Source organism: Esox lucius, chromosome 19 (assembly GCF_011004845.1).
Source record: "Esox lucius isolate fEsoLuc1 chromosome 19, fEsoLuc1.pri, whole genome shotgun sequence".
NCBI classification, from domain to species: Eukaryota; Metazoa; Chordata; class Actinopteri; order Esociformes; family Esocidae; genus Esox; species Esox lucius.
This window is the reverse complement of record NC_047587.1, coordinates 14,009,354-14,022,507: the sequence shown is the minus strand read 5'-3', so window position 1 is coordinate 14,022,507 and position 13,154 is coordinate 14,009,354. Positions and strand designations below refer to the sequence as shown.

Below are 13,154 nucleotides of genomic sequence, written 5' to 3'. Positions count from 1 at the left end.
TCTCCTAATTATCACTTACATTTCAGATCTGATTACTGCAGGAGCATCAACAGGTTTATGTAACTTTTGTTCATGTAAGACCACGTTTATGTTTATGTGTGTATGTCCGATCTCTGCTCTCCCCACAGCCATTGAGCTGGAGTATTCTCTGGACCTGGGTCTAACCTGGCAGCCTGTTGTCCGGGACTGCCTCCCCACCAGCCCAGACTGTTCTTCCTACACCCTGCAGAGGCTGCTGGTGGCCGACACCTACAACAAGTGGGGCCGAGTCACCCTGCCCATCCCTACCTACGCCAGGTCAGCGCTACTCTAACACACACACACACATTCATGATGCCAGGTCAGCGCTACTCTAACACACACTCACACACACATTCATGATGCCAGGTCAGTGCTACTCTAACACACTCACACATTCAAGAGGCCAGGTCAGTGCTACTTTAACGCACACACACACACGCATTCAATATAAAATGTAAACGTGTTTATTAGGTTCACAGTACGGCCATCTATTTGGAATAAAACAAACTCTCGTACTGTTCCCATGTTCAGTATGTAGCTAGTACACATCAAGTGATACCGCTCAGGCAGAACCAGTTCAACTCAGAACTGTATTTCTCACTTTGTTTTGCCTAGAAACCTATTGGAACTAATGTAATCTCCCCGGGTCGTAATCAATATCATTGTAATGGTTCCCTGCAGGTCTCCGGCCACGCGGTTCCGTTGGTTCCAGCAGGCTCCGTTCGACAAGCAGCAGACCTGGGCTCTGGACAATCTCTACATTGGAGACGGCTGTCCTGACATGTGCTCCGGACACGGACGCTGCCAGCAGAGCTCCTGTGTGTGAGTGACTGTTAGAGAACACACACACGCTCACACAACCCTGGCCCGTTGCTCTCTCAGCAACCCTGGCCCGTTGTTCTCTCAGCAACCCTGGCCCGTTGCTCTCTCAGCAACCCTGGCCCGTTGCTCTCTCAGCAACCCTGGCCCGTTGCTCTCTCAGCAACCCTGGCCCGTTGCTCTCTCAGCAAAAGCTCTCTCTGACATTAAAGCATTAAAATGCCTGAAAAGCGTATCGCACTAAAACACACATTTACACAAACCAGTGAAGGAGACGACAACCCCCTCGCCCCATGTCTCCCTCCCCCATCTAGGTGTGACCCAGAGTGGAGAGGGGAGTACTGCGATGAGCCTGTGGCCCCCCTGCCCTCCCAGCTCAAGGACAGTTTCAGCCGGGCCCCCTCCATCAGCCACTGGCACCTGGTGACGGGCGGGAAGCTCAGCACCGTGTGTGGGGCCGTGGCATCGGGGGCCGCCCTCCACTTCAGCGGGGTAACTATCTAACCTTGCCTGTCAAAACCTCCCGTAGGCTTTGGTTTGAGTCCCATGAAATTCAACACCTAAGCCGAAACTCAGTGACTGAAATGAGCTGCACTTGAATCACCGTTTCAGCTTCATCAATTGACTAAAAGTAAATTAAATTGAGCCCAAATTTTGTCTAGTTCATCTCTCTTGATCCGTCCTGTCTTTCTTGTCTCTCTCTTTACCTTCCTGTCTCTCTCTCTGTCTCTCTCTATGTCTTTCTCTTCGTCTTTCTTTCTTCATCTTTCTTTCTTCATCTCTCTGTCTCTCTCTTGGTATCTCTCTCTCTGTATGTCTCTCTCTTTGTCTCTCTGTCTGTCTCACTGTCCCTCTCTCTGTCTCTCTTTTTTCATCTCTGTCTCTCTCCTTGTCTATCTCTCTCTTTGTCTCTCTCTGTCTCTGTCTGTATGTCTGTATCCCTGTCTCTCTCTGTATGTCTTTCTTTGTCTCTCTCTGTCTCTCTATCTTTTGGTCTCTCTCTCTCTTTGTCTCTCTTTTCCACAGAGTTGTAGCCGCCAACTGGTGTCTGTGGACCTGAACCTGACCCAGGCAGAGTTTGTCCAGTTCTACTTCATGTACGGCTGCATGATCCCGCCTAGCAACCGTAACCAGGGCGTGCTGCTGGAGTTCAGTTTGAACGGAGGCATCAGCTGGAATCTACTGACAGAGATCTTCTACGACCTGTACAGCAAACCAGGGTGTGTAATTAGTTGACTGACTGGATAATTGTTTAATCGTCTGATTGTCTAGAGGATTATCACGAAGTTGGACATTTCCAGGTGTTACCAGCCCTAACCTGGCGTCTCTTCACCTGTGTGTGTGTATACAGGTTTGTCAACGTGCTGCTGCCCCCCGCAGCCCGACAGGAGGGTGTGCGCGTGCGCTGGTGGCAGCCGACCCACGAGGGGGCGGACCACAGCGACTGGGCGCTCGACAACGTGCTCATCGCCGGCTCCGACCCGCGGGCGCAGATCTCCGACACCTTTGGCGGGGTGGCGCTGCCCAATCACGAGAGGGCGCCAGCCGACGGCGACCCCACCGGACGGATAGGCCTGCTGAGTGAGGGCGAGGAGGAGAGCACCTCAGGTATATACACAGGAGGAGAGCACCTCAGGTATACACACAGGAGGAGAGCACCTCAGGTATACACACAGGAGGAGAGCACCTCAGATATACACACAGGAGGAGAGCATCTCAGGTATACACACAGGAGGAGAGCACCTCAGGTATACACACAGGAGGAGAGCACCTCAGGTATACACACAGGAGGAGAGCACCTCAGGTATACACACAGGAGGAGAGCACCTCAGATATACACACAGGAGGAGAGCATCTCATGTATACACACAGGAGGAGAGCACCTCAGGTATACACACAGGAGGAGAGCACCTCAGGTATACACACAGGAGGAGAGCACCTCAGGTATATACACAGGAGGAGAGCACCTCAGGTATACACACAGGAGGAGAGCACCTCAGATATACACACAGGAGGAGAGCATCTCAGGTATACACACAGGAGGAGAGCACCTCAGGTATACACACAGGAGGAGAGCACCTCAGGTATACACACAGGAGGAGAGCACCTCAGATATACACACAGGAGGAGAGCATCTCAGGTATATACACAGGAGGAGAACACCTCAGGTATACACACAGGGGGACTGGAGGAGGCCATCACAGCCACAGGTACACAGAGGCCAGGGGCTCTGCCAGTCACACTGCCCCCGTCCTTCCCTCTTCCCCATGCATGGTATATTGAGCAATAACATTCATTTTATGAAACCCTTTTTACGTAATTAATTATCACCAGGTTCCTTCTGAATGAGCCGAGACAATGCCAAACGCATGCGACTGCCTTGGGAGAAAACCGTTCTGTTGAATCTGTTTCCGTGTAAAGAGAAAGGCAATTTGAAGAAACAGCGTGATGTTGTGACGTGTTCATTATTCTCCCCGTTCTGTCCATTTCACCCTCCCACTCCCCTCGCTCTTCCTCCCTCTTCCTCCCCCCTCCTCTCAGTGAGGGACCACTGGCTGTTCAGTGAGGACTGTGCCGTCCAGAGGTTCTGCAGCTCCCCCGATGGTGTCATGGTGTGTGGAAGTGATGACGGGAGGGAGGTCTATGCAGTCACACGTGACATCGTTCCTGATAAGGGATGGGTCATGCAGTTCAAGGTCAGTCTGTCACCTTGAGTACGGAACAGAAGAATCCTGAATCTGACAGAAAAGAGCTGTTGGGAGGGTCTTTTAGAAGCGGGCCGCCCAGTGGTCGTGAGCGTTGGGCCAGTAACTTAAGGGTCACTTGTTCAAATCTCTGAGAATATCTATTTCGGTGCCCTTGAACAAGATACCTAACCCTAACTGCATATGCTAAATTACTTCAATAGAAATGTGTCAGTGGAGTTTGTCTGTCTATCAATTCACATTCACATTCATGATTCACATTTATGTTTCACCTTCATGATTCACATTTATGTTTCACCTTCATGATTCACATTTATGTTTCACCTTCATGATTCACATTCACGATTCACATTCATGATTCACATTCATGATTCACGGTCTTGATGTTAATTATTGATTTACTATCTTGATTCATTTTCTTGACTGACGTTGGTGATCTCCGTTGTTGATTCCCTCCAGATAGCAGTGGGCTGCAGTGTGCCCCAGCGGTATGCAGAGCGACAGGTCCATGTCCAATTCTCTGTGGACTTCGGGGTGTCCTGGAGGTACCTGGCGCCCCAGTGTCTCCCTGCTGACCCCCGCTGTGGAGGACAGGTCTCCCAGCCCAGCGTGTTCTTCCCTGCCATGGGCTGGAAGCGGGCTGTCTACCCCCTACCAGACAGCCTGGCCGACACGTGAGTGGGACGTGACCCACACAGACACACCTCTCACCTACCTCCTTACCCCCGATTTGCTCAATTTGAAAAGTTGCTTGGTTTTTGAGAGGGATGGGCTTTATTCTTGTCACATACTTCCACTGTAAAGACTTAAAATGCACAGGGAACAGAACTCAGACCTTAATGTAATCCAGGGAACAGAACTCAGACCTTAATGTAATCCAGGGAACAGAACTCAGACCTTAATGTAATCCAGGGAACAGAACTCAGACCTTAATGTAATCCAGGGAACAGAACTCAGACCTTAATGTAATCCAGGGAACAGAACCTAGACTTCATTGTAATCCAGGGAACATAGGTCAGGGTTTACTGGAACCCAGGGAACATAATTCATTCAACCCAGTGAACAGAATTGGGTCCATCACTACAGTCAGAGTGTGCATTGCTTGTGCAGGGCGGTGCGTTTCCGCTTCTACCAGCAGCACTCGGACACCCAGTGGGCTCTGGATAATTTCTACATTGGGCCGAGCTGTGACAGACACTGTGGTGGACACGGAGACTGTCTGGACCAGAGATGTCTCTGTGACCCCGGATTCACTGGACCCAACTGCTACGCCAGCGATGCACTGAAGGTACGCTAACGGGCGACTGATGTGTCCATGTTTCTGTGTCCCCGTCCAGCTCGAAGGAGCAGATGGACGTTTGTAAATTAAACATTTGGTGGATTCTTCGTTTGTGAGTTACAGCGGGTGTTGGGAAAAGTGTGGAAGACCCTTTGTCATGGACCTGAGATTTCTCCTTTCCACTGATGTATTTCCCCAGGCATCTCTGAAGGAACGTTTTGATTGGGAGGGCGCCCCAGGCCCCCAGTGGCAGGTTCTGGAGGGGGGCCATCCCTGCACTGACTGCGGAGTGCTGGTGGAGGGCACGGCTCTGTACTTCGGAGGAGCCGACGCCAGACAGGCGATCACCGCCGACCTCGACCTCCGCGGAGCCAAGTTAGTCCTTAACCGTTTAGTCACACCATGTCTGAGTCACAGCCTTCCAGTTTAGGTCATTGATCAATTCTGGTCGCGAAGGAACTCCAACAGCATCAGATCGGCACAGTGGCAAAGCTTTCACATGGTGGTAAGGATTGATGTCACCTGGTGAATTGGTGACATGTCACCCAAGGTTGCCAGGTTGTAGGCTGGGCACATGCTAGCTCGGTCACGCTCTTCTCCCAGCTCTTTTTCTGGCTTGGCAAGATCAGAGGCACCATCTCGATCGTTCACTCCCAATCCCACTGTACAGTTGTTGCTATGAAACATGGCCATAATCTCGAATTGGATATCACAAAAAACAAAGGGAAATAAAATGATTTAAATCTCCTTCCTCCTCTGCTGTAGGTTTGTAGAGTACTGGGCCAGGATCGGCAGTGAAGACAACATGACTTTGTGTCACCGCCCAACCTGTCGCAAAGAGGGAGTGCTGCTCGACTACTCTACAGACGGAGGTAGCAGAAAATAAATGAAACATGTATAAACACATACACATGGAGCCATTAGTAGGGGATTTCCTAATAAAGAAACTGATGGGAAAACCAAGAATAACACTGACTTTTCATAGATACATTGTTCTCTCTCTCTCTCCCCCTCTCTAAATCCTCTCTGCTTCACTTCTTCTCTCCCCCAGGTGTGTCCTGGACCCTGCTCCATGAAATGGACTATCTGAAGTACGTGTCTGTGAGGCGTGATTACATAGTTCTACCAGAGGGGGCTCTGTCCAATGCCACGCGGCTGAGGTGGTGGCAGCCTTTCTCTGTCTCCTTCGGCCTGGCTTCATCTGGGCTGGAGCGTGCTCAGTGGGCCCTAGACAACATTCTGGTGGGAGGGTCTGACATCAACCCCTCCACCTTGATTGACAACTTTGATGACGGTAAACATAACATAGCATTACAGCATAGAATACATCAACATGAAATATGAAAACAGACCTCAACGGAATGGAATCGGTGGGCCCCATAGCGGTATAGACACGACATACCAGAATAATAACATTGATTGCTTCTGTAACTTGCTACAAAAATTTACAAAACCTGTTTTATTATGTTCTGAAACATGTTTGCAACAGACACTTCAAACTGCTAGGGGCCATCCAATCCATTGCGGATGGTCTTTTGTGAAATGAATGACACCCGGGATATAGCATAACTGAGTGAGAATTTAAATGTAAACATTGTGTTTTGTTCGCAATGAATTTATGTCCTCCATTATGTAGCAGAGCGGATTGTAGCATAGTGTAACATCAATCCATAATGTAGCAGAGCAGTATGTAGCATAGAGTAACATTAGTCCATTATGTAGCGTAGCGTAACATCAATCCCTCATGTAGCAGAGCGGATTGTAGCATAGTGTAACATCAATCCATTATGTAGCAGAGCGGATTGTAGCATAGTGTAACATCAATCCATAATGTAGCAGAGCAGTATGTAGCATAGAGTAACATTAGTCCATTATGTAGCGTAGCGTAACATCAATCCCTCATGTAGCAGAGCGGATTGTAGCATAGTGTAACATCAATCCATTATGTAGCAGAGCGGATTGTAGCATAGTGTAACATCAATCCATTATGTAGCAGAGCGGATTGTAGCATAGTGTAACATCAATCCATAATGTAGCAGAGCAGTATGTAGCATAGAGTAACATTAGTCCATTATGTAGCGTAGCGTAACATCAATCCATTATGTAGCAGAGCAGAATGTAGTGTAGCGTAACATACATTTCTTTGTGCTGCTGGACACTTTCAATAACGGTAGACAATGTTGAAGCACCACTGGCTAGGAATGGATGTGAAGGTATAAAACAGGTTTTTATTTTGTCCTGTTAGTGAAATAGTTTTCAGTCTGCGGTTTTACTCTCCTGTCTCTTGCTTGACATTTTGTAATCTTTGGGATGTAATCTTCTCTGTCAATCTCTCTATCTTCCAGAGGGTGTGTCCCATGAGGAGAGCTGGAGCTTTTACCCGAACGCGGTGCGCACCGCAGGCTTCTGCGGCAACCCCTCCTTCCACCTCTACTGGCCTAACAAGAACTTGGACCAAACACACAACATCCTGGCCACCCGCGAGCTCATAGTCCAGCCTGGATACATCCTACAGTTCAAGGTTCAACTTCTTAACTTGAGAATACGGAATTCCTACAGATCTAGATCAATTCATACCTCTTTGCAGTGGCTTACCCTATGGTTCTAGACACAAATCCTTCTTACACTTTGTAATACGGCAACATTCTGCCACCTAAGATCATTCTGAACACTAGGAATAATGGGGATCCAATAATCAGTCCCTGTGGAACCCCAGAAAACGTTTTAAAATTGACCCGTACAGCTCAACACACAGGGAAAAATAGATCCACTTATTTCCTTTTGCAGAACTGTGGTCTGGAGGTCAGTGCCGTCTGGGATTCTTGGGATGTCCCTACCCACAACCCCTAACCCCGAAATATTCCTTAAGCATTTTTAAATGTCAGCTTCAATGGGGTGAAATCATAAATAATTTAACAAACACTGTTATCCAGGGCGACACACATTAGTCCATAGGGCTAACCGTCTTGCTGAAAGAACGACTTCACAACTCACCGGCTTGGGGATTCGATCTTGCAACCTCAGCGGTTACTGGTCAGACATTCCAACCACCAGTCAGCCAGCCGCCTCTAACTCAGCATGTCCTCTGTGTCCTGTTTAGATTGTGGTGGGTTGCGAGGCAGACAGCTGTGAAGACCACCATTCCGTCCTGCTGCAATACAGGAAGGACGCCAGGTGAGACAGATGGTGCCACTGTTGGAACAAGAATTCAGAACGTCAGGAATGCATCCACTTTCTGAGCAGCGTATTCCACGTGTAATGTGATTCACAGTACATTATTGCAGCCGAGAATAGATCGTTATTTTTCTCTTCTCTCTCTCCTCCCCAGATCTGACTCATGGCAGCTGGTCCAGTCAGAATGCCTTCCGTCTTCTGTGAACAACGTTGGCTGTTCTCCGTTCATGTTCCATGAGTCCACCATCTACAGTCCTGTCAACAGCTCCACCTGGACCCGGGTCACCGTCCAGCTGCCTGACCACGTCTCCTCTGGGTAGGCAGAGATCTGTGTGCCGTGAATGTGTGAGGAGGTGCCTCTCACTCGTTGTCTCCATCTTTCCCTTGGTCACTCTCGCCGCTCTCAGTCACCCATTTCATCTACTCATTTAGGCACAAGAGGTGGAACAAAGCGATTGCTTTTTCAAATCTCAGATTAAGATATTGTAACTCATGTTCAGTGTCGGAAGTCACACTCCTTGCGCTGGCGGTCACGTGTGGGTAGTGACCCTGTGACTCTCAGACACAGCCTTCTGACCCAGCTCCACCCCTCCCCTGACCCATCTGCTGCAGGGCCACACAGTTCCGTTGGATCCAGAAGGAGGGGGCCGGCGAGCGCCACAGCTGGGGCGTGGACCACGTGTACATTGGAGAGGCTTGTTCGGGCATGTGCAGTGGTCATGGTTACTGTACCAGCGGGGTGGTCTGCATCTGTGACGAGGGTCACCATGGTGACTAACATACAAACACTCATAGAATGTTGTCATTCCTGCAAAACAGTCATTGGAGATTAATTTTGGAATATTGATTTTGTCTGAATTATGTATTTTTAGAAATGCAAAGGGTTTACTGTGATCCCTCCCCTCCCCCCTCTCCTTCCTCCATGTCCCCTCCCCTCTCTCCTTCCTCCATGTCCCCTCCTCTCCCTTCTTCCTCCACCACCCTCCCCCCAGGCGATGACTGCTCCCTGTCCAGCAGTGACCTACCCAGCTCTATAAAGGATAACTTTGAGTCAGGCAGTGTGTCGGAGGAGAGCTGGCAACTCATCCAGGGGGGCGGGGTTGGCAGTGGATGTGGTCAGCTGTCCCCCCACGCCCACGGAGACTCTCTCTACTTCAACGGCTGTAAGATGAGGCAGGCTGTCACCAAGCCACTAGACCTCACACGAGCCAGGTGGGACTTGACCACAAAATACACTGTACAGCCCAGTATATACTTCTACAGTATACTATAGTATACTGTAGATGTAAGAAGTCTACACACCCCTGTTAAAATGCCTGGTTCTTGTGATGTAAAAGAATGAGACAAAGATAAATCATGTCAGAACTATAATGTGAACATTTCAGTTGAAAAACAAACTGAAATCTTCAAGGGGGAAAAATGAAAAATAAAAACCTTACAATAACCTGGTTGCATAAGTGTGCACACCCTCTTATAACTGGGGATATGGCTGTGTTCAGAATTAACCAATCACATTCAAACTCATGTTAAATAGAAGTCATTACACACCTGCCATCATTTAAAGTGACTCTGATTAATCACAAATAAAGTTCAGCTGTTCTAGTAGGATTTTCCTGACATTTTCTTAGTTGCATCTCAGAGCAAAAGCCATGGTCCACAGAGAGCTTCCAAAGCTTTAGAGGGGTCTCATTGTTGAAAGATATCAGTCAGGAGAAGGGTACAAAAGAGAATTGTCTCATTCTTTAACATCCCAAGAACCTGGCATTTTAACAGGGGTGTGTAGACTTTTTATATCCACTGTATATTCTTAGGTGGTGAAACCCCACAGGAATGATGACAAAATCCTTTTTTACAAATCTGATTTACTTGGTAACCAGTTCACCATAACAGTTATCCTTGCATTGGTCACCAGTTTATAATAGCAGTATGTTACAATTAAGGGCTGCGTCCAGGCACTCTGCGTTTTGTGATGCATAAAAACAACACTTAGCCGTGGTATATCACACCACCACGTGCCACAAATCATCCTGCATGATTTCCAAGTGTGGTTGGAACAGTGTTTCTTGCCATTAAACACCATAAAAAGACCTGAATTCCAATCAGGTCACCATGACTGTCATTTACATGGTTGGCACTTGCTTTCTGGTATCAAGCTCCTCCCTTCTGGTGAGGTTCACAACTGTCCAGACTGTTGTAATGTCCTTTTGCTTGGCGCATCAGAACATTGTCTCCTCTATATTTACTTTCTTCCTACTATCAAAAAAGCCTCAAATGCCCCACAAGTATATATGGACCTGCAATCTCCTTAAAAAACGTTTTTTTATTATATTTTGTTGATAGTTGGAATCATGGATAGGATAGAATGATGAAGTGTCACTGCTGGACACTCATATTTACATGGAGCTGGGAGTGTTAACACTAGACCCTGACTAAGCACTAAAAATATTTTTGCAAGTAAAAACAGTACTCACTCTCTTTTTCCTTCCCTCCATCCTGGCATCCCTCTCCCCCTGTCCGACTCTCCTCCACTCCGACTCTAACCTTCTCCCCCGCTCCCCCTCTTCCCCTCTCCCGTCCACAGTAAGATCATGTTTGTGCTCCAGATAGGCAGTGTGTCCCAGACAGACAGCTGCAACACAGCCCTGGACCAGGCTGACACAGTGGACCGGGCCGTTCTGTTGCAGTACACGGTCAACAGCGGGGTCAGCTGGCACGTCATCGCCCAGCATCAGCCCAAAGACTTCATCAAGGCCCAGCGGGTCTCCTACAACATCCCACTGTGAGTCGACATGACGCCGGCGGGCATGTATTATAAACCCGATGCAATTTCCATTAATACATTATACATGAGACACATTATCAGCACCGAGATACATTATCAACACTGCGATACATTACCCACATGAGATGCATTAACAACACCGAGATACATTATCAACACTGCGATATATTACCCACATGAGATGCATTAACAACACTGAGATACATTATCAACACTGTGATACATTACCCACATGAGATGCATTAACAACACTGAGATACATTATCAACACTGTGATACATTACCCACATGAGCTGCATTAACAACACTGAGATACATTATCAACACCACGATACATTACCCACATGAGCTGCATTAACAACACCGAGATACATTATCAACACCGCGATACATTACCCACATGAGATGCATTAACAACACTGAGATACATTATCAACACTGTGATACATTACCCACATGAGATGCATTAACAACACTGAGATACATTATCAACACCGTGATACATTACCCACATGAGCTGCATTAACAACACTGAGATACAAGAACTGCCACCTTAACGTGGTGGAGGGGTTTGAGTACCCGAGTGACCCTAGGAGCTATGTTGTCTGGGGCTATATGCCCCTGGTAGGGTCTCCCAAGGCAAACAGGTCTTAGGCGACGGGTCAGACTAAGAGCGGTTCAAAACCCCTTAATGAAGAATAACATTTTGAGTACCGTGACGTCGCCCGGTATGGCGCAGCCGGGGCCCCACCCCGGAGCCAGGCCCGGGGTTGGGGCTCGAATGCGAGCGCCTGGTGGCCGGGCCTTCCCCCATGGGGCCCGGCCGGGCTCAGCCCGAACGGGTGACGTGGGGCCGCCCTCCCGTGGGCTCACCACCCACAGGAGGGACCATAAGGGGCCGGTGCAAAGAGGATCGGGCGGCAGTCGAAGGCAGGGGCCTAGACAACCCGATCTCTGGACACAGAAACTGGCTCTAGGGACGTGGAATGTCACCTCGCTGGCGGGGAAGGAGCCTGAGTTAGTGCGTGAGGTTGAGAGGTTCCGATTAGAGGTAGTCGGGATCACCTCTACGCACGGCTTGGGCTCTGGAACCACACTCCTTGAGAGAGGATGGACTCTTCACCACTCTGGAGTTGCCCATGGTGAGAGGCGGCGGGCTGGTGTGGGTTTGCTCATAGCTCCCCAGCTCTGCCGCCATGTGTTGGAGTTTACCCCGGTGAACGAGAGGGTCGTTTCCCTGCGCCTACGGGTCGGGGATAGGTCTCTCACTGTTGTTTGTGCCTACGGGCCGAACCGCAGTGCAGAGTACCCGACCTTCTTGGAGTCTCTGGGAGGGGTGCTGGAAAGTGCTCCGACTGGGGACTCTATTGTTCTACTGGGGGACTTCAACGCCCACGTGGGCAACGACAGTGACACCTGGAGGGGCGTGATTGGGAGGAACGGCCCCCCTGATCTGAACCCGAGTGGTGTTCAGTTATTGGACTTCTGTGCTAGTCACAGTTTGTCCATAACGAACACCATGTTCAAGCATAAGGGTGTCCATCAGTGCACGTGGCACCAGGACACCCTAGGCCGCAGGTCGATGATCGACTTTGTTGTCGTCTCATCTGACCTGCGGCCGTATGTCTTGGACACTCGGGTGAAGAGAGGGGCGGAGCTGTCAACTGATCACCACCTGGTGGTGAGTTGGATCCGATGGTGGGGGAGGAAGCTGGACAGACTCGGCAGGCCCAAGCGTACTGTAAGGGTCTGCTGGGAACGTCTGGCCGAGTCTCCTGTCAGAGAGATCTTTAACTCCCACCTCCGGCAGAGCTTCGACTGGATCCCGAGGGAGGTTGGAGATATTGAGTCCGAGTGGACCATGTTCTCCACCGCCATTGTCGAAGCGGCCGCTCGGAGCTGTGGCCGTAAGGTCTCCGGTGCCTGTCGAGGCGGCAATCCCCGAACCCGGTGGTGGACACCGGAAGTAAGGGATGCCGTCAAGCTGAAGAAGGAGTCCTATCAGGCCTGGTTGGCTTGTGGGACTCCTGAGGCAGCTGACGGGTACCGACAGGCCAAGCGGGCTGCAGCCCGGGTGGTTGTGGAGGCAAAAACTCGGGCCTGGGAGGAGTTCGGTGAGGCCATGGAGAAGGACTATCGGCTGGCCTCGAAGAGATTCTGGCAAACCATCCGGCGCCTCAGGAGAGGGAAACAGTGCCCTACCAACGCTGTTTACAGTAGAGGTGGGCAGCTGTTGACCTCAACTGAGGATGTCGTCGGGCGGTGGAAGGAGTACTTCGAGGATCTCCTCAATCCCGCTGACATGTCTTCCATTGAGGAAGCAGAGGATGAGGGCTCAGTGGTGGACTCGTCCATCACCCGGGCTGAAGTCACA

The 13,154-nt window shown here is 49.7% G+C and overlaps 1 protein-coding gene across 1 annotated transcript in view; it reads left to right on the top strand.

Moving 5' to 3' along the window:
* Positions 1-13,154, top strand: part of reln (reelin) — a 150,246-nt gene that overhangs the window by 130,260 nt on the left and 6,832 nt on the right. The window contains exons 49-65 of the mRNA XM_029115018.2: positions 129-297; positions 703-843; positions 1,155-1,332; positions 1,867-2,060; positions 2,192-2,448; positions 3,382-3,536; positions 4,005-4,219; positions 4,656-4,833; positions 5,024-5,199; positions 5,590-5,696; positions 5,876-6,118; positions 7,170-7,345; positions 7,925-7,998; positions 8,153-8,314; positions 8,611-8,768; positions 8,991-9,210; positions 10,580-10,777. Coding sequence (XP_028970851.1) covers positions 129-297; positions 703-843; positions 1,155-1,332; positions 1,867-2,060; positions 2,192-2,448; positions 3,382-3,536; positions 4,005-4,219; positions 4,656-4,833; positions 5,024-5,199; positions 5,590-5,696; positions 5,876-6,118; positions 7,170-7,345; positions 7,925-7,998; positions 8,153-8,314; positions 8,611-8,768; positions 8,991-9,210; positions 10,580-10,777 — 3,001 coding nt within the window. The remainder of the gene's footprint in view (positions 1-128; positions 298-702; positions 844-1,154; positions 1,333-1,866; positions 2,061-2,191; positions 2,449-3,381; positions 3,537-4,004; positions 4,220-4,655; positions 4,834-5,023; positions 5,200-5,589; positions 5,697-5,875; positions 6,119-7,169; positions 7,346-7,924; positions 7,999-8,152; positions 8,315-8,610; positions 8,769-8,990; positions 9,211-10,579; positions 10,778-13,154) is intronic.